Source organism: Erythrolamprus reginae, chromosome 1 (genome assembly GCF_031021105.1).
Source record: "Erythrolamprus reginae isolate rEryReg1 chromosome 1, rEryReg1.hap1, whole genome shotgun sequence".
Classification (NCBI taxonomy): Eukaryota; Metazoa; Chordata; class Lepidosauria; order Squamata; family Dipsadidae; genus Erythrolamprus; species Erythrolamprus reginae.
Window position 1 is genome coordinate 56,946,492 of NC_091950.1, and position 27,812 is coordinate 56,974,303.

A 27,812-nucleotide genomic window follows, 5' to 3' on the forward strand; every position below is an offset into this window, starting at 1 on the left:
AATTTATTTGAGCTAGTAGTCTTTCTCTGTGGTACATTTTTAGAGGAGAAGTTTGAATATATTCTGGACATCATCCAACTTATGCAAAGCTTCATCAAATATCACCTCTCTTCCCCAAAACGAGGGAATAAAGTATGTATCCTAGAGCAGACTTGGGTAAGGGGCAGCCCATGGGCCACCTGTGGCCCGCCTGTTGTCTGTGACCAGCCCGCCCAATATCTGACCAGTCCGCGGAGGTCGGGGTCCGCTCCAGTGCGAGGATGAAAGAGCTCACCGCGTCTGACGGGACTCCTCCAGTTCTGCTTTCCTGATGAATCATGAGGAAAGCAGGAACCGGAGGAGTCCCGGCAGACGCGGTGAGCTCTTTCATCCTCATACTGGAGTGGACCCCGACGTCCTACCGAGAGTGTCTGAGCACAGAAACCACGCAAACACTCCAGCACAGTGACTGTGGTGCACCGTGTTGCTGTAAAGCAAACAATTAGAGGTCTGTGGAGTGGATCTGGGTGTTTAGGTCAGGCCAGGGTCTGGGTCTTTACAGTATTGGGTAGAACTGAGTTAATTATATTAATTCGGCCCTCTAAAACCATCTCAATTTCTCATGTGGCCCCATGGCAAAATTAATTGCCCACCTCTTTCCTAGAGTATCTTATAATAAAATTTATATAAGTAATATATATTTAATTAAACCTCAAATATGTAAGGTTTATTTTGAAAGATATTAAAACTGAAAAGGGGTTGATGTATAAACTTAAAGGCCACCTTCCTAGATTGGCAGTGAAAGTTGAAAAATAACTCATGTTGAATGAAGTGTAATTGACTTTTTACATTCACTCCAATATAACTGTCCACCCCCAAAATTGGTAAAAAGTTAGGTATTGAAATGTGGACAAAGCAGTTCATTGTTAGGTACTGAATCTCTCCATAGATCACCATCTGAGTTAGGGTCAAATGCATCAACAAAGAGTACATAGTTTGTGAAGATTATGCAGGTCAAAAATGGGAGACTGACAGGAGTACAGTTCTAGGAATTGACTTCTGAAAATAAAAGAAAAAATGTTACTGAAGGGGCCTGTTGAGTAAAAATTTGGTAATGCTGTACTTGGAAGAGAAGATTTAAATCGCCAACATATAAATTATGAGTGTGATAATATCATTCATATTTTGATTCTTGCCATTTCTTGTAGCATGTGTAGATGATTATAAGAATACATGCCAGGAAGCAAAATTTGCAGTCTTGTTGAACAGGGATAATGCCAAGGGTGAAATGCTACTGGTTTGGACCGGTTCGGGAGAACTGGTAGCAAATAGGTTGCAGAAGCAGTATTGACCGCTGGCTGGCCACACTCCCGTGGCCATTCGCTCTCCCTGCCCCACCCAGTCCCTGCTCCTTCCAGTCGTGGTTGGATGGAATGAAACATCCCTATCTCTTCACCTTCTCCATTGCATCCTTCAGTCCACTTAAATGGTGCTAAGTACAGCTCCTAGTCACCAAAAAGTAGCCCATTTATACAAAAAAGCAGGAAAAAAAATACATGTTTTGGATTATTTTGTCCTGCTGATAACTATAACTATATACTATTCCAGGAAACCTGCCTAGAATTCTGCTTTTGGAAGAATTATTTTGAAAACTCTGCGTCTATATTTTCTTTCTACACTATTGCTTGTTTTTGTAGGTGAACTAGTAATTACCGTAGTTTCTTGTTCACCAAATGGGATTACAGAGTGTGGAATGTAATATAGTCTTCGCTATAAATCTTTGCCCTAAAATTGATCCACTATCAGGATTAAGATGACTATTCCTCTATAATTTTTTTTCCCATGTGAAAATAACTGAGCTGGTGTCCCAAGAGACGTATCCATTAACAAATTGTGTAGGGTAATAGGTATTCCTCATCAGCTTTACTCCTTGAGCCTAACTAAAATAGAGATACAGATGCAGAATTCCAGGGTCAAGCTAAAAATATGCAATGCCTTAATATAGCCATTTTATTTTGCTGTTGCTCAAGGGGGCATTTTCCTCGCTTGCATTTTAAAAGTTGCATATTTCTGTTGATGACATGGTCACACAACTGTTCGTTTATTGGCAAAGCCTGGAAAAATACGATGTCTAGCTGTATTTCCTTCTCTTTCTCCCGGATATGTAGAAAATTAAAAGCAAGCTTGTTCCTAATAGAACAATTGCATTGTAATTATTTTTGCCTTGTAGTTAAAACAGGATTTGTATAGCCTTATTGTTTGGAATTGACTTTCTGCCCTCTCAGACTCAATATGATAAAGTGGCAGTCAGTTAAAATATTTCTAAAGTATTACATGTTTCTCCTTAATTTCTTCACATTATCTCTTTTAAATTTAAACAAACCTATTTCTGTCGCTAGGAATTGATCCTGTTTAGTTCCAGACTGTTTCAGCCCACTTTTTAAGAGAAACAATTACTGAGCCATTCTTCTTAGAATTAAAAGGCATCCAATTTTATATTATCAATGCTATGTCCCAGTTTTTGCTCCCATGAAAGATCTAGGAAGTTAGAAAATGATTCACTGGTAGCCTTCACTCAATTTGTGTCTTCCGTGTATTTTCAATTCCCATAATTCCAAATTTGGGAAAGATGAACTGTTCTAATAATATCTAATCAGGAATGTTTTTACATATTGATTAAACTAGCAATGAGTAATGTTTTATGGGCAAAATCCACACCTGAGTTTCTTATCCATAAGTGGGCCACAAATCTTCTGCTGATAAAGTGATCAGCCTCTTTTTTATATATAATTTCTGAATTTAGAAGGAAATGTAAGAGGATGGGAATATTTCCTTTATAAAAACTCTTTTATTGTATTTCCAATCTTTAGTTCTGTCTTAGGTGGCTGTTGAAAATCACCAAGCCTAATTTTAGTGGTAAAAAAAAGTACAGTGGTATCTCTACTTAAGAACGCCTCTACTTGAGAACTTTTCTAGATAAGAACCAGATGTTCAATATTTTTTTGCCTCTACTTAAGAAACATTTTCTACTTAAGAACCCAAGCCTGGAAAAATTTCCCAGGAAATTTGAGAGAGGCACGAAGACCCGGCCAGTTTCCTGCCACTCCCCCTTTAATCCTGGCCATTTTCTGGGCTTTTCTGGGCTGCCAGAGCAGCCTTTCAGTGGCGCTTAAGGAGGCTTTGGCAGTCTAGAGCGAACAATGCATTTTCCTTTCTCTGGGTGCTTGGAGAGGGAATAAACCTCTGCCAGTGTCCAAAGAAAAGAAACGCTCCCTTCACTCTGGGCAGCCCAAACCGAAAGGAGCATTTTCCTTTCTTTGGGCGCTGGCTCAGAGTCCCTCTTTTTTTTTTTAAAGCCTTAAAGCTTTGGATTTTTTTCATTCCCCTCCCCTCCCCTTTCTTCAGCAGCGACTATCCTCCTCCTCTTCTTCCTCCTCCTCCCACCCAAATTCCGAGCTTTTATTTCTTTCCTAGTGGGTTTGCACAGAGAGGGGCGACATACAAATCTAATTAATAATAATAATAATAATAATAATTATTATTATTATTATTATTATTATTATTATTATTATTATTATTATCTTTTACATTGATTCCTATGGGAAAAATTGCTTTTACTTAAGAACATTTCTACTTAAGAACCTGGTCATGGAACGAATTAAGTTCTTAAGTTGAGGTGCCACTGTATGTCTATTGGGGAGTTCCACATAGACTTGAGGCTGCTTATCCCACCGTTACAGCATGTGCATGCAGATTCCTGTTTGTGGCATGTTTTCAATGCAAGCAAAAACCCTTTTTGAAATGGTAAAGGTTGTCTTTCCTTGTCTGTGCAGGTAGAGACAATGCTTCCATTAGGGCTGTCATCAAAGAAACTGTACACACACACACACACACACACACACAGGTATGTCACTTAGAGGCCACAAAGTCACCCCACCAGCCTTGCAAAGCTCACAAGTGCTTTAACATTTCAGGGACAAATGTTCCACTAACACATTTTCAAAGCTCCTCTTTCCAATGTTCTTTATAGTCCTGCTTACATGCATTCATTATTATTCCATCAAAAAAGAATTAATGAGTTTCATCAGTAAAAAAACCTGTTGTTTATATGCCTACAAACCAGTATACTTCCATACAAATATATATGTTATGCTGTTTACTTTCAAAGTAAGAGCAAAGTTATGGAGAGTGCAGAAATGAAGGGGGGAAACATAAGGTAACATAATAAAAGCATGAAATGAACAGAAAAAGAAATCTAGCTAAATGTAGCTTATTCAATAATCATTCACTATATTTCTTAATGGCTTACTATCTTTATTAATCATTTTTGCTTTTGTTACGTCGATACTCTGCTTCATACAATACCTTTTGTTCTTTACAATTCTCCCTTGCCTCTTTTCTGAGTGTCACATCAGCAACCTGTTAGTCTTTCTCTTTCACTCCACCCTTTCATTCATTTATATATTTATTTTATGATTTGATCCTCATTTGTTCTCCTTTTTTTTAAAATAAATGTTTATTGATTTTTAAAAGTTTACATAAAACAAACATATAACAGTGCACAGTGCATGTGCCCATCACCTAACAACAACACACACACCATCACCCCCACCACCCATACAAGAGGATTCAAAAAAATTTAATTGTTTATCTATTATTCCTTGGCTCTATCTTGATCAAGTATTACTAAAAGAGTGATTTTTCATTTGTTCTCCTATAACCAAGCCACTTCATTGTGTTTCTTTCACATTGGTCATTCTTTTTTTTATCCAATCCAAATTCATCCTGGGTCTTTTCACTCCTGTCCATATCTTTTTTTGCTTTAAGATACAGGTATACATTTCCTAATCATCCTATATTCCTGCTGCATCCAGCTAATTTTTATTTGCTAATATACCCAACTTTAACTTATGTAAAACAAACCAAGAAGACACTCTGAGAGTCAGACAGTATATACAGTATATTTAATAAATTATTACATTTATTTAATAAATATTACATTTATTTAATAAATTATTATGGATGGTTGCACAGTGAGAGGTTTAGACTGAATTTGGCATTTTTGTCCTCCTATTGAGTCCTTCCAAGGAATGGGAATAGATAGATGTTGCTCTTTAAAGTTGTTAAGCTGTTTCAAGCAAAGCTACCTTTGGCAATTGATGGTGATTTTGTCAAAGCTGATGGTATTCAAGTGATGCTCAGTTGTTTTGGAACTACACCCAAGTCTATTACTATTAGTACTATCCTTGCTTTTGTTTGCCACAATCATTCTACTTCTTTGTTTGGTCTTTGTTATTTTCTCCAGTTTTCTTTTCTCATCCCTTCTGGGAAAAGAGAGAGAGAGACTGAAAAAAATCATACAGCTACTCCATAAACATTTCTATATTTCAGCATTTCTTAATTATCTACACCTGGCAGTCTTTGAATTGTTCAATATTCTCGTACCTCTTACTTCCTTTTCATCATTTTTCTACATTACATTCTATAAAAGTTGTTTTGTATCTTGATAAAGAAGCCTAAACAATTTTTGCCATCAAAATGGCTTCATTTTGTCTTAGCTTCTTTTCATCTTTTCCCCTCCTTTATTTAGTTTGAGTATATTCTTTGTAGTTTTCTGTCCTGACTCCTCGGAGGTGATATCTTCATGGACAAAGGAGACAAAACCTCTCTGTCATTGTCCCACTTCTCTGGAACAGCCTATCTCTAGAACAGGAGCGCCAAACTCAAGGCCCAGGGGCTGGATTCAGCCTGTGAGGTTAGTCCATGAGGCTGCCCTGGGCCAGCAAAAATGGAATCTGTGAGGTCTGTGTACAGCCATCTCAAGCTCCGTTGTTGCTGGCAGAGGGTTGCAGGAGGCCATCACAGCTTAAAATAGAGCTTGTTAGGGCCACAGGCAGCACTCCATTTTTGCTGGCAGAGTTGCAGGAGGCCATCACAGCCAAAATGTAACTCAGCAGATCATTTTGCTGGTAGAGCACTCTGGCTGCCATAGGCGCTCTACCAGTGAGTGGCGTACAGTTGGCCACACCCATCCTGACCACACCCTCCCCCGCCCTCCAAAGTCAAACACAATCTTGATGTGGCCCTCAATGAAATCAAGTTTCACACCCCTGCTCTAGAACATCTCCAAGTCTGACAATTTCAGAACGGCATTACAACTTGGCTCTTTTGAGAGGACCTTTTAAACTGGTAGAATAATAGACTGGTAGAATAGTAGAAGGAGGTAGCAATGGTTGTAGGTTTGTTATATCTTTGTTACAATTTGTAATGTTTTGATCTGTTTGTTATTGTCATTTTTAAAAAATCTAGATATGGAATTAACAAGTTATTTAGAGTAATTTTTAATTGGAACAGCATATATTATTAAATAATAGTCATGAGTCTGGATTCCTACTTTCATAAGCAGTTACAGCTTTGATGACATCAGAATATTTTTGTTAAAAATATTTTTTTTCCAGGTTTTAGTAAGATTTCCACAAAAAATACTTGAAGATAAACAGTTTGACAAACAGATTACATTTTTTAAAAGTAGAGATATAAATTGTTCATTCCCTTTTATAGCACGTGTTTTAAAAGCAAAATAATGGAAACCAACCTCTTCAATAAGTTTACTGTCACTGTTCTTTGGCAAGCAGTTCTGATGATTTACAAATGAAGGAATTGCGTTGATTTTCTGTGAGCTTTTTAAGATATCTTAATATCTGTCCCAAAATCCAAGCAAAGAATAATTTTCGGAATATCTTTATTTCTTTTTGTTTAGATTATATGGTATTGAAAATGTAATAGAAGGAGTACACACTTATTATTCAGACTAGATTGATCCTACTGTCCTTTAAATGCTTAACACGGAGTTGCATATAAATAGAATCTGTACCCTTGGCATAAATAGCACTAAACAGATTAAAGACAGAAATAAAACAGTTGAAGGTTCGGAATTGATCTGCATTTTGGACTAAGGAGATTATTAGGGCTTTTTAAAATTATTACGTTTTTAAAAGATTTTTGAATTTGCTTTTTAGAATATAGATCAAGATTACGGTAAATTAAAGATGTGAATATAGAATAGAGAATATAGATCTAGATTAGATTAAAGATGTGGATATAGAATATAGATCTGGATTAGATTAAAGATGTGACATATTGGTAACTCTGCTGAACTTGAGATATTACATAATTGGCTACATTTTGCATACAGTCTTAAGTCTTTAGATATAAGATTAGCAGAATTACTACTTTATATTTTTTTTATTTAGGCATGAGTCTGACTTCATCAGATATTAATGCTACCATTGCTATCAAGATTTCAAAGTTGTTGTATGAATTGGCAATTTAAGATCAGAAGGGCAGCATAGAAATCCAACCAAATAAATAAATAAATAAATAGAAATAAATGTTTATAGATACCATATATTCACCATATTCTTTGTCACTTTAATTTTGGGATATGGTTGAGAATCACATCATCGATTATTTAAATGATTGTTATGATAATACTTGAAATTTAATTATTGTTAATTGAAGATATGCTGAACTCGAAGAATCTTTCTATCATGTATTAAGTTTCCAATTGTAATTCTTCTCTGAAGAATATCACATGCCATGTCTTCATTTCCCTAGGAATATATTGATGCTCATCCTGAAACTATCATTCTGGATCCTCTTCCTGCTATCAGGACATTACTGGACCGATCAAAGTCTTACGAACTTATTAGACAGATAGAATTGTATATGAAAGGTAAGCCTCTAACCGTTTTATTGGAAGACTAAAATAGTGGTGGGCTGGTAAAACTTAGCTACTTTACATTTGTGTTTGCATATGAAGAAATACATTCACTCCTACTAAAAGGAAATTATTTATAGAACATAGAAGACTGACGGCAGAAAAAGACCTCATGATCCATCTAGTCTGCCTTTATACTATTTTTTGTATTTTATTTTAGGATGGATATATGTTTATCCCAGGCATGTGTAAATTCAGTTAGTGTGGATTTACCAACCACGTCTGCTGGAAGTTTGTTCCAAGGATCTACTACTCTTTCAGTAAAATAATATTTTCTCATGTTGCTTTTGATCTTTCCCCCAACTAACTTCAGATTGCGTCCCCTTGTTCTTGTGTTCACTTTCCTATTAAAAACACTTCCCTCCTGATTTATATCTGCAAGAAATAAAATACTACACATATGCATACCAGAAAAAAATGAGTATAATAAGATACAAAGATAAATAAGAACACAGATGATAGCATAAAATAAATAGCATATAAAATGGTATCACTGCTCAACACTGTCCAAATATGAAGTAAGATATTTTAATAGACTTTGGACTAGACAAATATGTCTTGTTATCAACGGAGGTATAATACTGAAAACTGAAGGAATCAAAACGTTTTGTGGAAATAACATCAAGAGTCTGAATTAAGAAGATAATTACAAATAACCGAATCTTCTTCAGACTGACAACAAAGTCAAGAAGAAAATTACTAGCTAATCTTAAAGTCCAAAGTCAGTGGCAGAAATGTCATTCAATTCCAGTCATTAGACAACAGCTGGAAAGTGAACTGGACTCAAGCAGAACTAAAAGCTCTGGATAATAAGACCAAAAAAATAATGACGGTGAATCAATCATGTATTTCATCCATGCAGAGATGACTATTTACCAAGAAGCATAGGTGGGTATGGAGTGTTGTAACTTCACCAGTCAGTTGAAGAAGAAGAAAGGATAGAGAAAGAATATCTGAAGGACATATTGAAGAAATCATTCTGAAGCTAGTATGCCAGAAGGGATTACTAAGTAGTGGGAAGAACAAACTGGCTTACGAGAAATGACCAAACAGTGAATAGCAATAGCACTTAGATTTATATACCGCTTCATAGCGATTTACAGAGTCAGCCTATTGTCCCCAACAATCTGGGCCTTAATTTTACAGACCTCAGAAGGATGGAAGGTTGAATCAACTTTGAACCGGTCAAGATCGAAGGAATTGGACATCTTTCAATGTGAGCAAAGTTAGTCTGCAATACTGCATCCTAACCACTGTGCCACTACCGGTCTTATAGAACAGGAGAGTGTCATGGCAACAAAAATTATGACATCACTAATATATAAAAAAGACTAGTAGACAAAGTAGATAGCAAGACCTGGCAATGGCTAAGGGAAAGTTGGAGGAGGAGACACAGTGGCTAATTCTGGATGAAGAATAAATGAGTATAAAGCTAGAATTGAGAAAACAGAAACAGTGGACCATCCGGTTGATTGCTGGAAGAAAATTACACAGAGAGATTACAAATAGTAGCAAAACAAAGTACAACAACTGACAAGGCCCCAAAATAGCCACAGATAAATGTGTGCCATATAACACTCCAGACTTTTTTAATCAGAAAAACAAAAGTATGGATAATGGACAATACCTTCTGCTGTCTCCAGGGCACTAGAGACAGCAGAAACAAATAGATCTGGATAAAATCATAAAATGTAAAGGCCTGCAAATAGAAGTAGAGCAACTATGGCAAAAGAAAATAAAAATAGGTGCCTTGGGTGCAATTCCAAAACAACTAGAGTGCAAAATCACCATCAGTTAATTGGAACCAGTTATATCCTGTCGTGATAATTTTAGTATTATTAAATAAGATCTGCCTATCTAAGCAGTGTGGTAGCCTAGTGGTGGAGCTTTCCACTCACAATCAGGAGCTGTGAGTTCAATCCTAGGTATTGTTAACTGCTATGAGCTTCACATAGGCGTCATGAAGGGCATCCAGACAGTAAATGCTCGGCTACATTAAGTGATGTTGGCTTTCTAGAAAGTATTTGTTGTGGCTGCATACTAACAACCTCATACAATCCCCTCTCCCAATTTCCCACAGTAGAAAATGCATAGTAGCATAGTATAAAGTGTGGCAGGCCAAAGATCCCAAATAAAATGGCTTCGGCCTGACAATAAGCTTTTCTTGATTTTTTTAATCATTAAAAAACAAATTTAATACAAACTGCTCTCTCTTTCATTTTATATTTTATGACATATGATCTTTTTTATTTGCTAATTATTGGGTTTCTGAAACAGTCTTTTAAAAAGTTTCTTTTAAAAAAAAAAAAATCTTCCCTATGCCTCTTTCTTAAATATGTTGGAAACACATTGAGTATTATCAACTAGCTGCTATTCCTATATACTTCCCCAATTATCAACTTGTTTGCACTTTTCCCAAGCAATTTCGTGTTATCAAAGTCAGAATAAATGTTTGCAGAAAATAAATATTTTTACACAGTTGTTGCTTTGCAGGGGAATTTGTGATAAGTTGAGCATGGAAAATGCGTGAATGTACTTTAAAATATATTTTCCTTCTCAAATGTATAATTGGTGTTTTGCAAGTATATGCAAACATCTTACGTTGCTTAAAATAAGTAAAAGATAACTGGGGGGATGACCTTAAAAAAGTTTGTATTTTATGAAAGCGGAGTATGTTGAAATCAATGCCACAGTCAAAATACTTCTGATTATGTTGAAGATTATATTTTTTGGAATGTGGCTACTGTAGAAACAAGCTGTCACAGGAATTCTTTTCTACCTGCCAAAACACAATCTTAAAAATTGTACTGCATGATTAAAGACCTAAAGCCTCTAACTGCAGGGTATTACTGGGTTCTTTTATATCATAATCTCTGGTTCAATTTAACATTTTTTCCCTGCTATTTCAAAAGTACATGCGCATACACGTACACACACATCCCTCTGCCAAGTAATGATTAAGCGCATCCACCGAAATGTAATTAACTTGTAACAGCTGTATGCAAAGTTAGCATTAGATGTTTTAAGTCTTGACATTGCTAATTTTTGTGGTATGATAGGTGCTTATGGTAGGTTGTTGTCATTGAGTAATTCATGCACATAATACCTAAACTAATCTAAGGCAACAGAAGGCTCTTTAGTCAAGTTATCCAGTCTTACAGAACTGGAAACTACAAATCATTTCTCAAAGACAGAAAAATATGATTGGTTGAAGTCATGGGTAGACTCCTTTTTGGTAATTGGGGGCCATGTGTGATGTCTTCAAGATTGCTAAGTATGGGAGTCTCAGGAGGGGGTTGCTATGTAAACCTCAAGTTCTATCAGTACTTGTTCAAATCTGTTTTTGATTTTCCACCCTCTTATCTCTAAGGAAGATACTTTTACTTCCTTCGTTGTCTAGGTCTTTGATAAACCAAGGAGTCGCTTGCAGGAATACTCTTTTTGCAAGAGCAATCTCTTCCACCTCTCTAGCTATCTCCGAAATGACATTGATATGAAATGTACTATACATTCACTAGAACAGGTCCCCCAACTCCTGGTCTGTAGCCTACCTCTGGGCCTTGGCCCACTGCGTCACAGGTGCAACAGGTGCAGCTCCACTTGTGAAAAGAGTGGGTGAGTGAGCACCCAGTTCTATTTGTGTGAGTGGCGGGTGCCCGCTGCTCACATCAATGGACCAGTGTGCGCATAACCATTCTCTCTCCCCCCCCCTGCCGATTCGCAGAGCAGAAAGGTTGGGGAATGCTACTCTAGAAATTCTCTGGAACTTCATGACTGATCATTTTAAAGAGTCCACACAAAGATCTAGGGTATCTACGATCCAGTGTCTGATAAGGAAATGGTTTGACTTATGACAAAGAACAAATATCAGTGTCTTCAGACCCTGTCTCATCTGCTCTGAAATAAATATCTGGCCCAGTCACCTGTGTTGGGGTTGCAATTATTTGTGACAAACTCCCAGCATTAATATACCATGAATTTTATCTGCAACTTTTTACATTCAAAAAATTTCTGAGCTGTACTCTTCCTTATGCATTTGTAAACGATAGACTTAGAATTAAGTTGACTGTTCAGATGCCAACATCAGATTTCCAAAGACCAACTCTCCCGTATTAAAGTACTCTGTCCTCTTGCTTTGATAACCTTTTTAAACATAAATCCGTTGTAAATGTGTGTTAATTACAAGTTTGTGTATGTTTGCTATATTATCCTAGTTTTTACATCTATCTTCTTTTCCTTTTCCACCTTGTGTGCACCATTAATAAAGGCTTCTTATTTGAATGATAAATTTGAAAATCTATTAACACGGAATTCTTTAATTCAGTCTTTTCATACTGGCTAAGAATGACTGTAATCTTACATATTCAGTGTTTATGAAATCTGGTCTGGTGGTCTAGAGTTCAGCTTGATTAGATCTAGAATTAATCTCAGTTTATTACATGGCATTATTCATTCTTTATCATATAATTTCTCTGATTATTATTTTCTCCTATTATACTTTTGTTATATACCTTAAATGGGAGCACAACTATTTTGTGGTTCTCTCTTTACTAACTCTGTTGAAATGACAGAGCCTAGTTTAGTAATGTTTATATTTCCTATTTCTTCTACACTGATTTGGTTAGGAGTCTATGTTTTAGAAGACTTTTAGAATGCTAAACACAGAATGACAACTTTATGTTTACACATTAACTTCAAAGATATTTAATGGTGGAAAGAAGGGTTTTTTTTGAAATTTTGTCAATATCTATACAATTATTCCTTATAATGCAATAGCTGCTCTTAATTACTTATCCTATTTTGTACTTAATGCCAGCTAGTTTGCTTCTATGTATTGTACAGCTAAATGCCAGAAAATCATAGGTTCAGTCATATCCTTTTCTTCTGTTTGTGTTTTTTCTTTGATCAGGTTATGAATCGAACTCATTCTTAGATAGTCCTGTCATTGGTTTGAGCTGTAATTAGATGACATTCTGATGTTAGTTTGGAAAAAAAAATCAGGTGGAATGGAATTATCAGAATGCTGCATTTTACCTGTAACTGTTTCATCAACATTTTAAAGTAGTGTTTTTTTAAAAATCTGAGAAAGGATTACTGCTTTGTGATGCAGAGGAGGCACATTGAGTATATAGAAAAGAAAGGTTGCCTCTGCAATTAATAACTTAATCTACCTTGTATATTTCCCTTACTTATCCATACTCTCTTGTTACTTAAATATACTATAAATACCACCGATTTTGATAAAAAGCATTACTTACCCCCCCCTTCCCTATTCTTCTTCCTGCTGCGATAAACACATTAATTTGTACACTTTAAGTTAACTTTAATCTTAATACATGTAGTCCTAGACCAGTGATGGTGAACCATTTTTTCCCCTCGGCTAGCGAAAGTGCATGTGTGCATGCGATAGTACATGTGTGAGTGCCCACACCCATAATTCAATGCCTGGGGAGGGTGAAAATGGGCTCCCTCACCACCCAGAGGCCCTCTGGAGGCAGGAAACAGTCCGTTCCCAATGTCTGGTGGGCTCAGTAGGCCCATTTTCTACCCTCTCCAGGCTCCAGAGGCTTCCCTGGAGCCTGGGAGGGCAAAAACGTCCTCCATTGCCCTCCGGAAGCAGAAAACGGCCTGAGAGTCTCCTTGCTAGTCAAAAATCAGCTGGAGCTGAACCAGGGCAATGGCTCGTGTGCCAACAGATATGGCTGTGCGTGCCACCTGTAGCACATGTGCCATAGGTTCGCATCACTGTGCTAGACAGACAAGAGTTCATTTAGTGACTTTTCAAAGTTACAACAGTACTGAAAAATGACCATTTTTTACATTTATTACCATTGCAACATCCCCAGACTCACTTGATCCAACTTTAGATGCTTGGCAGCTGACTCATGTTTATGTCAGTTGCCATATCCCAGGGTCATCACCTTTTGTAATCTTTTGCCAAGAAAAATCAATAGGAAAACTGGATACCTTTATCAACTGTATTACTAACTTAATAACTGCAGCTATTTCCTTAACAACTGTGACAAGAAAGGTCCTATAATGGGGCTAAACTCACTTAACAAATGTCTCAGCAGCAGAAATTTGGGGCTCAATTGGGGTTGCAAATTCAAGGACTTACTGTATTTGATGTGGATGACTCTTACCTCCCCATCAGGTTTTTCAGTTCATGTCATGTTAAAGATACCATCAAATATCGTACCTCTTGACTACACAAATGTTTATACATATTTTATCTCGGCAACAGCGGTTTGCGTTTGCCTTCCGCTGAGACACTTCATCTTCACGCTGTATCTTATAATCCTCGCATTTCTTGGTGTTCTAAGTATGCAAGTAATAACTCGGCCTGACCCTTCTTAGCTATTTTGAGATCAGCCAAATTCAGAGAAGTGCTGCCACCTGCTGCGGCTGACCGAGATTTTTTTTTAAAAACTACTTTTATTCCTTGTTAGCAACTCCTGAATCTATCTATCTACCTATCTGTCTGCCTGCTTGCATGTGTATGTATTGTATGTGTATGTATGTTCCAGTCTAACTCTGGAATGCCTGGACCACTTTCAACCAAATTTGGCACATAGATGACTTACCCTCTGGAAACAAAGACTGGGGGGAAAGACACCCCTGTCACCCCTGGGGTGTGTGTGTCTGTGTGTGTTTCAGCATAATGCTGGAACATTTGGGCTGTTAAGGAGAGCGACTATGGAGCCCTAGTGCTGTTTGTGATGTCACCTCTTCTCAGCTTCCTCAGCATAACATTGGAACACCTGGGCCATTAAAGAGAGCGAGTGCGGCGTCCTAGAATGGCAATTGTTTGTGATGTCACTTTCTTCGCAGCTTCCTCTGGAAAGTCAGCCATGATGTTCACCCTCCAGTGGACCAATAGGGAAGTGCCTAATGTTCCCTTCTCTTGGCAGAAGGCGATCCCTAGTGGATTTGGGGCAAAGTGCCAGGATCATACAAAGGGCGGGAAAGAGGAGCGCATGGCAAGGGAGAACAGGAATGGAGAGGATTGGAATAAATTTATTTATTTAATTTATTTTATTGATTGATTGACTGATTGATTGGATTTGTATGCCGCCCCTCTTTGTGGACTCCAACACAGGGACTCTAGAAAGCTATAAATTCAGTTGTTTTCTTGGCCAGGACTTCCGTTTGAAGTACTAGTGACTACAGTCCAAAAAGTAGACATAGAGTCCTCCCACCAAACAACTCCTCCAAGCCTTGAAGCTGGGGAAAAGAACGGAACTCGGAGAAGCGGGCGAGCAAGCAAGTAATTTCAGACTCGGAGTGGACTGCACCACTTCAAAAAAGGGTGCGCGGCGGGTTCCTGATGGCTGCGCGGCCACGCAACCACGCAGCTTAGAGGGAACATTGATTTCCAGTAGTCCAGAGGGATTATGGACTATTTCCTATTTACCAGAAAGAAAAGGAGCATGTCATATATTTGGGGTCATGTAATGCATGGAAGGAGAGGACTAGTTTGGTATAGTGATTAAGGCAAAAGTGGCTTCCTCCAGGTTCGGACTGTTTTGCCCAAACTGGTAGCAACCCACTGGTGATGTTATGACGATGTCACGAAACCAATTTGCTTTGTGCTGGTCTGTGAATGCTGCCTTTTGTGTGTGGGGGGGTGGGGGTGGGGGGGGTGTCTGGTTTTTTTTTTTTTTTTTAAATTGAGCATGTGCAAAAGCCAAATTTCCAGCACTGCATGTATCACCATCTTGTTTTCGGTTTTTGGGAGGGAAATCTTTTTTCTTTTTTTGGCACTGCTCATGCACACGTACGCAGAGCATGCGCGCACCCACGAGGCGCAGTTGCATGGCGCGGGAGGCAGCAAGGTAAGTTAGAACCCTCCCTTGGATTAAGGCATCAAACTTAGAGAACAGGAGTCTCCAAGTTGTAGTCCTACCTTAGACAGAAAGCCTAAGATGACTTAGGGCCAGTCACTCTCAGCCCAAGGAAAGAGGCATTGGCAGACCACTTCCAGAAATCCTCCCTGAGAAAACTGCAGTGCTTCCCCATTTAAAGGCACTCTTCTCCCCTCCCCTCAAAACTAGCATGGAAGGCAGAGAACAACACTTGAATTTGGATAGTCCCATTAATATGGAAGAATGAACATGATAAAACAAGACAGAAATGGTTGGGATGAAATTACTTCACTTATCTTTTGATGAAAAAGGAAGTCTGCTAAAGCAGCAAAGTAAGTGTTATATGTTGAGTTGGGGAAAGCTAAATATAGGCAACAGGAAGGGAGGTGTCCGCTTTGGGTTCTTTGGTAATTTTGGCAGATATTAAATTGGTCACTTACAGCAAACACTTTGTGGCTAACTGTCCCTCACTGGTAGTCCTCACTTAATCATTCATCCAGCAGCTATTTGAAATTATGATGGCAATGAACAAAGGGACTTAATGATTCATGCTTGAAGTTGCAACCATTGAAACCCCCCCCACCCCCCCATGGTTGTTTGATTGTGATCTGGGTGCTTGGCATTCGTGTGATTACTATTTACAATTTTCCTTGCTGGCTTAATGATGAAGCCAGCAGAGAAGATCATAAACCTCTGCCACTTGCTAAGAGAGGATTCCTTCTAGTTTCTGGGGACTGGGTAAAAAATACCCATCTTCAAATAGAAGGAGGATTTTAGCAGGGAACATTTACAGCAAATGCCAATTTTCAGCCAGCCCCCAGAGATAAAAGAGGACTCCCTCTGGTTTTGGTGGGCTGGCTGCAAAGCCCTATGCTGCAAGTGTTTTGTGCCAAAATCCTGCTGGGGTTTTGAGACAAACTTTTTTTCATTCGAGTTTTGATTCCACCATCCACAAGCTTTGGGATTTTGGTGGACAGCTCAATGAAGATGTCAACCCAGTGCGCAGCAGCAGTAAAAAAAGCAAATCCCATGTTTGGCATCATTAGGAAGGGAATCAAAAATAAGCCAGTAACTACAAATCAATGGTGAGACCACATTTGGAGGACTATGTACAGTTCTGGTCACCACCTCAAGAAGGGTATAATGGAACTGGAAAATGTGCAAAAAAGGGCAACAAGTATGATCAAAGAAATGGAGCACCTCCCTTATGAAACCAGATTGCAGCCTTGGTCTCTTCAGTCTTGACAGACGGCGTTTAAGGGGTGACTTGATCAAAGTGTATAAAATCATGCATGGGATAGAAAAGGTGGATAGAGAAAAAATATTTTCTCTATCACACAATACTAGGACGAAGGGGCACTCCCTAAAGCTCATAGGTAAGAAAGCAGGACAAATAAAGGGAAATATTTCTTTACCCAGAGGGTTGTTGGTTTATGGAATTCACTTCCAGAAGAGGTCGTGACAGCTGTCAGCCTTGATAGCTTCAAGGCAGGATTAGACAGATTCATGGAAGCCAAGTGTATCGGTGGTTATTGAAACAGATGTCCATGTGCCGCCTCTATGTTGCTTGAGGCAGGCAGGATTCCCTTGAGTACCATTTGCTTGAGGTCAGGGGAAAGAAAGAGTTTTGCCTTCCCTTTCTGCTCAAGATCCCCATGTACAATTGGTGGGCCACTGTGTGACATAGAATGCTGGACTTGATGGGCTTTGGCCTGATTCAGCATGGCTCTTCTTATGTTCTTATGTTTTTAAGTGAGTTAGCCTGCAGAAAAGGGTCAGTTGATAAAGACATGTGATGCTATTTGTTTATAGGCTTCTGCTTATTGCTTAAGCCTGACTAAGACTTTCTTAGGAACACATCTAGAGAGTAAAGTTGAAGAAAGCTTTTTTTTTTTTTTTTGAAATCTAAAGCTCAGTGTTCTCAATCAGAAGTGTGTGTGTATTTGGGGGAATTCTATGAGATCTAGTCGTAATTGTACTCCTGGTTTCACCCAAAAAGTCATGTGGGTTTTTATTCTGTCTTCCAATGCTGATTTTGATTTTCACTACTTGCAGGAAGAAAGTCACTGTATTCCTTTGGAAGATGAACAATGATCTAAATGTATGTTTTCCCCATAGAAGCACCCATATCTAACCATACAGATTTGCAGAGTAACCCAGGCCCCCCTTTTGATTTCATGAAATGTTTTTTGGCCTGACTAACATCTGGAAGAGGATAAAAAGCAAGCTGTAAATTGTGGCTTTCTGGAATTTGCTTGTCTCTCAAGAGTTGAAGTTATAGCTTCTGTGCAAGACTGTTTGGGAAACACTGCATATCATAGGACTGAAACAGACCTTGGAGTCCTTGGGTTTCCTCCCCCACCTTCCTTCATTCCCTCCCTCCCTCCTTCCTCAGATTTTGAGACCAGAATTTATCATGAAACATAATTTATTCCTCTTTCTCAATTGTAAATCTCTTAATTATTTCAAAATTTATGGGGCTAGATCTTTACTGACTCAACTGTCCCACAAAGGTCATGCCTGTTTCCAAAACAAGAGTTGTTTTTAGTTTTGCTACTTATTTCTGATTTATTTACCAACTTCAAAAGTTTCCATATGCACACAGCTTTTGTAGATAGACTGACTAGATAATGTCAAGTAAGTAGTTTTATCTATATTTATGCCCTTTCTTTTTTACACTTTGTTCCTTTTATATCCTCCCCCTGGGTTCTCCTGTAATTATTTATGGTATGGAATCCAAAATCATTCTTATCCCAATTTTTCCAATAAATGTTCATATATCCCTGAAATAATACATAGGTTAAATTAATATAAAATTTGTGTAGATGTCCTACAATGATAGATGTACTCAGTAAAAACTGCAACGTATTTTGTTTCTTAAATTGGTCTTTTGGCACCATTGTTATTGTTAAATTACATTTATTATGTTTCATGCCACTTTTCTTATTAACTTTAACTAAAAGTGGGATACCATAGTCATCCTTTTTTTAGTTCTTTCCTAAATACTAAATTTTTGAAGACTACCTCACTCTACCTTTGATTTTACAGCTTTTCAGTATTCAAATTGTGTTTTAGTGTCTTTTATTTTTGTTAAAGCACTACAAGATAAAGATTTTTGAAGGATTCAAACTATGTTTTAGTTTGATTCAAGGCATTGTATGATTGGCCTAGCGGTGAGTTGCTGCCAGTTTGGACCGATTCTCAAGTACCGGTGGCAGAAAATTTCACCCACTTACCAAACCGGCAGCAATGTTCACATCCCCAAACTGATTTTCCAGTTGCCACACCCATCTAAGAAACCTCTGCGCATGCGCAGAAGCTTCTGTGCATGCATACAGGGTCATTTGTGCGGTATGATGGGCCGTGCACTTCTGTTGCAATTCAAACCAGTAGGGAAGGTAAGTGAAACCCACCCCTGGATTGGCCACAATTATGACAAGTTTTTTCCGTCAATAAAACAAATGTCTTTTAGATTTCCCAAATGCAATAATGGACACATCACTGTTCCTGTTCCTTACCCAAATATAATGCCCAGCAAACAGAAAGTGGAAGAAAAGACAGCACTTAATGTCATCGTATGTTTTATACATAGATATATGAAAAATAGAACACTCACACCAACAATTTTGCAAAATGTTGAGAGAGCCTCTCCTGTGGTCCAAAATATTGTCAATCAGTGACAGTTGGGGAAAACGTTTTGTTCGTTTGTATTTTGGCTTGTGCTGAGAGTAATGAAATGTATCTTGGAAGTATGACTAGAGCAGTATCAAAATGAAAGCAATGCAAACTGGAAACCAGTTTGTCCTCCTTGGCCATGACCCATAACAAAAAAGATGCACTTTTCTAGTTCAAACCATTCTTTATCAGCCTGATGTCCTTCTGATTTGCTGAACTACGAGTTCCAGAATTCACTATCATGGCCCATGCCCTTATTTCCTTGATGTGACTGGAAATTGCTCCGGTGACTTATTTGGAGAAAATTATCTGCTTTGTTTTTCCAGTTAGGTTCAGGATTTTTAGTTCAGTGTTTCTTTATTTAAGAATATCTAAACCGACATGTTACATAGCTATCATAAAGTCTGAGCTATGGTTGTACTTTTGTCATCTATTCAACTTTCTTCTTTACAAAAGTTTTTCCATGACATAAATTGCCAGTGAAGGGAAAACACACCCACTCTTTATTACAGGTTAGAAGGGAGCTTGTACCATTCATGTACATATTTTCATAGCTGTTTCATACTCTAGCTTTTATGTTTCACATCAGTTACTATTTGATATTATTTCTAATTAATCACCCACTCTACAGTTAGTCCTTGATTTACAAACATTCATTAAGTGACTGTTTGAAGTTACAGCACTGAAAAAAGTGACTTATGACCAGTTTTCACATGACTGTCGCAGCATCATCATGGTCACATGATCAAAATCTGGGCACTTGGCAACTGGCATGTAGTTGCAGTGACTTGGGGTCATGTCATCACCTTTTGCGACCTTTGACAAGCAAAGTCAATGGGGAAGCCAGCTTTACTTAAGAACTGTGGCAAGAAAGGTAAAAGCTGGAGCAAAACTCACTTAACAAATAACACACAAACGCACACACAAACACACACACATACACACACACGGGGGGGGGAGGTTTATGCAAATAAATTGTCTTTCCCAACTGTGATCCCCTAGGTGGGAATTGGGCAGCATTGGTTGAGGAAAGTTGATACAAAGAATGATATACAGTGGTACCTCTACCTAAGGACGCCTCTACTTACAAACTTTTCTAGATAAGAACCGGGCGTTCAAGTTTTTTTTGCCTCTTCTCAAGAACCATTTTATTTATTTTATTTATTTATTTATTAGATTTGTATGCCGCCCCTCTCCGTAGACTCGGAGCAGCTAACAACAATAATAAAAACAGCATATAACAAATCTAATATTTAAATTACTAAAAACCCTTATTAAAAACAAAACATATACACAAACATCCCATGCATAAATTGTATAGGCCTAGGGGGAAGGTATATCTCAATTCCCCCATGCCTGACGACAGAGGTGGGTTTTAAGGAGCTTACAAAAGGCAAGGAGGGTGGGGGCAATTCTGATCTCTGGGGGGAGTTGGTTCCAGAGGGTCAGGGCCGCCACAGAGAAGGGTCTTGCCCTGGGCCCCGCCAAACGACATTGTTTAGTTGACGGGACCTGGAGAAGGCCCACTCTGTGGGACCTAACTGGTCGCTGGGATTCGTGCGGCAGAAGAACCCAAGCCTCCGAAACTATAACCGGAAAAGGCAGGGAGAAGTCTCTGTGGGGCCTCTCTAGAAATCTCCTGGAAGGAAACAGAACCGGAAAAGGTGGGGAGAAGCCTCTGTGGGGCCTTTCTAGGAATCTCCTGGGAGGAAACAGGGCCTCCACCCTCCACCATGTGTGTGGTTTCCCTAATCGCACACATTATTTGCTTTCACATTGATTCCTATGGGGAAAATTGCTTCTTCTTACAAACTTTTCTACTTAAGAACCTGATCATGGAACAAATTAAGTTCGTAAGTAGAGGTACCACTGTACTTTATTCTTGTTTTACATGTTCTGGGGCTGAAACTTTGCACTAAAAACCTTTCCTAATGGTAGGCTTTCTGTTTCTTGTGCTTTTTTTAATCAACAGGAACCTAAAGGGTTATATTGAGAAAACTGAAACCCTTTTTTTTTAAAAAAAACACTCTCCAGCTCATCAAAGAAGTCTGGGTAAATCTTGGCAGTTTTACCTGTTCATTGTGTTAGATTACAGCTTTGCTATAAGGGAAAAAGAAAAGCATGAGTATAGATTTTTGGAATTGAAAGAAGATGATGCAGCTGCCATTGGGTACTGGCTGAAAAGCTTTTTATATGAAAAAGCTCTGGTATGAAAATAATATATTTCTCCATTTTTTAAAATAAAACAATGAAATGATCATTGTGTTAAAAAGAAAAGAGAGAGGGAGGGAGAGAGATCTATAAGCATGTTTATTGAAAGATGTTTTTTAGAATGAATTATAGCTGTGGTGATCAAAGAAACAGGTGGTGGGAACCGGATGTTCTTTCAATGGCAAACAAAATAATTGCTTCAGAATAAATCCATTCTATTATATAAGTGAGGATTAATAGAGAAGGGAAGGTAGATTCCTTTATTTCCCAAGGCATATACTGTATATTAAGTATATCATTTGCTTAAAACCATATGCTAAATAACCTACAGTTTCTGTAAGGATTTTTATATTTGCATATTATTAGATGATTCTGAAGGTTAAAAAAAACCCCAAACTCTATTTGTGTTAAGAATGGGCTTCCATATGTTCAGGAGCCATAAATAAGTAACAGCCATGCTGGTTCAGTCTCTCCAAAGAGGTGTTAAAAGAGCCCTCTGGGTAAGATCCTTAGAGAGCTGCTGCCTATTATAGCAGACAGTACTAGGATAGATAGATTAATTGAACAATATTCCATATTGTGGCTGGATCTGTTTTAGAAAAGTATTCTGTGCTACATATTGAAGTAGACTATTCCACCTTTTTCTTAGGATTTCCAAGAATTCAGAAGAAGTGGGAGGTTTTTCAGTTGTTTCATTGGTTATATCTTTCCAATTGATTGACCCATTAGGATAGATATACAGTGCTCCCTCGATTTTTGCGGGTTCAAACTTCGCGGAAAGTCTATACCATGGTTTTTCAAAAATATTAATTAAAAAAATACTTTGCGGGTTTTTTCCCTATACCATGGTTTTTCCCACCTGATGACGTCATATGTCATTGCCAAACTTTCGTCTGCCTTTAATAAATATTTTTTAAATAAACTTTAATAAATAAACATGGTGAGTAATAATCTGAATAGTTGCTAAGGGAATGGAAAATTGCAATTTAGGGATTTAAAGTGCTAAGGGAAGGCTTGTGATACTGTTCATAGCCAAAAATAGTGTATTTACTTCTGCATCTCTACTTCGCGGAAATTCAACTTTCGCGGGCGGTCTCGGAATGCATCCCCCGCGAAAAGCGAGGGAACAGTGTAATACGATCTTCCTCAGTTTATTGCATCCACATATATTGAATTTTTATCAAGACTATTTTAATGGGCACAAGATTATAGATTTAATTTAATACAACCAGTTTAAAATAATCAAGTAAATATTGCGGTGGTGATATTAGAACACTATTGTGTAATATATTTAGAATAAGAAACAGTGTCTTAAGCAAACACAGTATTTTCTTTATAACCAGTCTTAAATTACTGGTTTTCTATTATAACATTCATGTAGTAACCCTTATTCAACACATGTGATATTATGCAACACATATTATAATTTTTAATTCATGCATGGGTTTGTTTATAAATTAGAAACATTTATATTGCTATTATTTTACTGTTTATAATCCTAATCAGATTATATTATGATTTTACTTTTAAAATAAAATATTTTATTCTTAAGTGGCCCACACCAGTTAAAAATAAAAGTTTAAAAACCAAGCACACAATGGACAAATGAGCAGGGAAGAGAAAAGAGAGAAAAAGCGATCATTTAACAGTACCAAAATACAATGCTGAGTTGTAAACAAACATGCCTATCTGGTGGAGCTTGCTGGTGGTCTGTCTTTGACAGAGATTTTTTCCTGGCTGGTGGCAGAGGCTTAGGTCCCAGGACAATGGGCGTGAATGGAGCAAAATGTTCTTTCTTGGCAAAGAGAAGTTAACTAGCTCCTTGCAGCTGCTCGTTCTTTGGCCTGGTTAATTTTCTTATTGCTGTTACTAAAATCCGTGTATTTCTCTTTCCTCTCCCAACTGGCATTTTAGAACTATCAAATGGTTCTCCCTCTCTCTAAATTATTTTCCTCTTAGTGTATTTATGTAATTGCAAACTTGAATACCCTTGCCCTCAGAAACTCTACTGAAACGATAGAATCATTTTTTAATAATGCCTTTTTTATTGGAACAATGGTGACAGACATACAGTAAACAGTGATTCAATTTAAGAGTCTATCCCAATAATTTTTATTAATTAATTTATCAGCCAATTCTCACATTCAGCATCAGAACTATATAAGAGAGAGAACATGTAGCTGATTGAAATGAGCTGTCTTTACACATTTCTGCTTCTAACAGAATAAGGTAGAGTATCTGATAAATGAATGTTCCCTGATAAGAAATAAATGTAAATTCCATACAAAAAGTCTAGCCTATTTTCCGTTGGCAATATAATTAGGGTGTTTTTTTCTAGTGAGGTGCATTTCTTGAGTGACTTCTTATTTGCAATTCAAAACAGAGCAATGTTCAAATATATCGCTGAATGTTTAAATACATTTGCTAAAACTATACATTTATAGTTTTTTGCTATATGAACCAAACCATCTAAACAGTTTGACCCAGAAATGCCAAGCCTTTGCTGTTGCATGATTTAAAATGTGTAATATTTTCCTTGGTTTCAGTACAGTGTTAGATCATAGTATCCATTTATCTTTCATGTCATAATCTAATGACAATATTTTAACTCCTTTATTCCTTATAAATTAAGATCATTCTGGTATTCTTATTTTTAAAAATGCAAAAGATTTCAGCAATGTGTACAGAAATATAGACATTAGCTCATTTGCTTGCTTTCCCCCTAATAAAATGATCAAACTGAGATATGTCTTTAATTTTACCCAAGTATAGTTGGAAGGGGGGCAATAGAAACAGATTTGAATCTGTAAACAGTTGAAAAGGAAAATAAATTGGAATGTAGAAAATGATATTAAATAACTCAGACAGAAAGGAAATAGATTGTCTAATAAATCAAATCCTACTTTATACAAACCCATACTGGACCATGGTAAGAAGTATCCTGTTTGTTGAATTTAGCTGTGTTGCTTTGAAAAATAGCCAGCACTTTCCCCTTTATTACAAAATATTATACTTCAGATTCTCTGCTAGGCAGCATAAATCCAGATGAAGTAAATTCTTTTGCAGTTTTGTAGTAGATTGCTGCTTATAGCAATACAAAAAATTTCCCCCCTCAATCCCTTGAGGCATCTAAATATGTAAATAGTCAAATTAAACTCCATACATAGAGCTTCTCGTGATCCTTGTGTTGAGATTGTTTATAATATTTGGTAACCCTATGCAACAAGATTTTTTGTTTATACCTATTCACATTGAGCTTTACAAACAAAGAAATATCTATCTTTGTATAAAACACTTCAGACAGCCAAGTACATATTGAATCATGGCTAATAGTCATTTGTGAATCAGGGCAATTATTGTTGCCTTATTAGTAGCCAAGAACCATTGGGGCACTCACTCTAATGACATTTGGGAAGCGTATTTGGGCTACTTGGGTTTATCTTTCTTTGTTTTATTATTTAATTTCATTGACTGCCCAGTTTTAGTGCACTCTAGTCAGTGATTTGTTGATTATTTACCACTGGATTTTATATGTTTTTTTTCATGTTGGTGATTTCAGCAGTATCAACAACTAATAAGTAAAAAAATCTCACTTGGGGAAAATGTCAGGCTAGGTCAACAGCAATCTCATTTTCACATGGCCTTAATGAAAGATTGGCCATTAGAAATCTACTCTAAAAGGGCACTAAGGATTTGGAGCATTCACTTACCAAGTCTCTTAAAACCTACTACTGTACATAGAAACATAGAAGTCTGACGGCAGAAAAAGACCTCATGGTCCATCTAGTCTCCCCTCTTTCAGTAAAATAATATTTTCTCATGTTGCTTTTGATCTTTCCCCCAACTAACTTCAGATTGTGTCCCCTTGTTCTTGTGTTCACTTTCCTATTAAAAACACTTCCCTCCTGGACCTTATTTAACCCTTTAATATATTTAAATGTTTCGATCATGTCCCCCCTTTTCCTTCTGTCCTCCAGACTATACAGATTGAATTCATTAAGTCTTTCCTGATACGTTTTACATAGAAACATAGAAACATAGAAGTCTGACGGCAGAAAAAGACCTCATGGTCTATCTAGTCTGCCCTTATACTATTTTCTGTATTTTATCTTAGGATGGATATATGTTTATCCCAGGCATGTTTAAATTCAGTTACTGTGGATTTATCTACCACATCTGCTGGAAGTTTGTTCCAAGGATCTACTACTCTTTCAGTAAAATAATATTTTCTCATGTTGCTTTTGATCTTTCCCCCAACTAACTTCAGATTGTGTCCCCTTGTTCTTGTGTTCACTTTCCTATTAAAAACACTTCCCTCCTGGACCTTATTTAACCCTTTAATATATTTAAATGTTTCGATCATGTCCCCCCTTTTCCTTCTGTCCTCCAGACTATACAGATTGAGTTCATTAAGTCTTTCCTGATACGTTTTATGCTTAAGACCTTCCACCATTCTTGTAGCCCGTCTTTGGACCCGTTCAATTTTGTCAATATCTTTTTGTAGGTGAGGTCTCCAGAACTGAACACAGTATTCCAAATGTGGTCTCACCAGCATTCTATATAGTGGGATCATAATCTCCCTCTTCCTGCTTGTTATACCTCTAGCTATGCAGCCAAGCATCCTACTTGCTTTCCCTACCGCCTGACTGCACTGTTCACCCATTTTGAGACTGTCAGAAATCACTACCCCTAAATCCTTTTCTTTTGAAGTATTTGCCAACACTGAACTGCCAATACAATACTCAGATTGAGGATTCCTTTTCCCCAAGTGCATTATTTTACATTTGGAAACATTAAACTGCAGTTTCCATTGCTTAGACCATTTATCTAGTAAAGCTAAATCATTTACCATATTACAGACGCCTCCAGGAATATCAACCCTATTGCACACTTTAGAGTCATCGGCAAATAGGCAAACCTTCCCTACCAAACCTTCCCCTATGTCACTCACAAATATATTAAAAAGAATAGGACCCAGAACAGATCCTTGTGGCACACCACTTGTAACCTGACTCTGCTCAGAATACTCGCCATTAACAATAACTCTCTGATGTCTACGCTTCAGCCAGCTGCAAATCCATTGAACTATTCAGGGATTAAGTCCAATCTTCACTAATTTATCTATCAGCTCTTTATGTGGAACCGTATCAAAGGCTTTGCTGAAGTCCAGGTAGGCAATATCCACGGCACCACCTTCATCCAACACCTTTGCGACATAGTCAAAGAAATCAATGAGATTAGTCTGACATGATTTGCCTTCAGTAAAGCCATGCTGATTTGGGTCTAATAAGTTATTGTTTTTTAGGTGCTGATTTATCCTCTTTTTGAGTAGAGTCTCCATCATTTTAACTACAACTGATGTCAAGCTAACTGGCCTGTAGTTACCAGCTTCTTCTCTACTGCCCTTCTTGTGAATAGGCACAACACTGGCCATTCTCCAATCGTCAGGAACTTCTCCTGTTAACAAGGATTGGTTAAATAAATCAGTCAGGGGGGTAGCAAGGACAGATCTGAGTTCTTTAAGAACTCTAGGGTGGATGCCATCTGGACCCATTGCCTTATTTATCTTTAATCGTTCAAGTTCTTCTAAGACATCGGCTTCTAAGATCACTGGAGCTGAATCCGTACAGCTGGAAGCAATGCTATATCCCTCTATAGTATTATTTTGTAAGGTGTCTTTTGAGAAAACTGAACAGAAGTAGCTATTGAAATGGTCAGCGATCTCCTTATTCGCATTAATGCATGTATTATTCCCGGTACTAAGCTTCGTGATGCCGCAGTTTTTCTTCTTCTTATCATTAATATATCTGAAGAAGGTTTTATCCCCCTTCTTTACAGATTTGGCAATTTCTTCCTCTTTTGAGGCTTTAGCAGCATATATTATCTGTTTCGCCTCCTTCTGTCTCATTTTATATACCTCCCTATCAGCTATACTTCCAGACTCTTTATACCTCCTATAGGCAGCCTTTTTTTCATTGACTATAGCCCTTACATCATTGCTAAACCATAGCGGTTTCTTCTTCCTTTTACCTTTAGTTATTTGTCTTCTGCTTTATGCGTTTTATGCTTAAGACCTTCCACCATTCTTGTAGCCCGTCTTTGGACCCGTTCAATTTTGTCAATATCTTTTTGTAGGTGAGGTCTCCAGAACTGAACACAGTATTCCAAATGTGGTCTCACCAGCATTCTATATAGCGGGATCATAATCTCCCTCTTCCTGCTTGTTATACCTCTAGCTATGCAGCCAAGCATCCTACTTGCTTTACCATTCTTTAAACACTAACTCAATGGTGGACAATCTC

General features: G+C 37.6%; 1 protein-coding gene across 1 annotated transcript in view; it reads left to right on the forward strand.

The window, feature by feature from the left end:
• The window catches only part of ITPK1 (inositol-tetrakisphosphate 1-kinase), a 159,178-nt gene that overhangs the window by 101,269 nt on the left and 30,097 nt on the right, over window positions 1-27,812 (forward strand). The window contains exon 4 of the mRNA XM_070753029.1: window positions 7,597-7,714. Within this exon, the coding sequence (XP_070609130.1) occupies window positions 7,597-7,714 (118 nt within the window). The remainder of the gene's footprint in view (window positions 1-7,596; window positions 7,715-27,812) is intronic.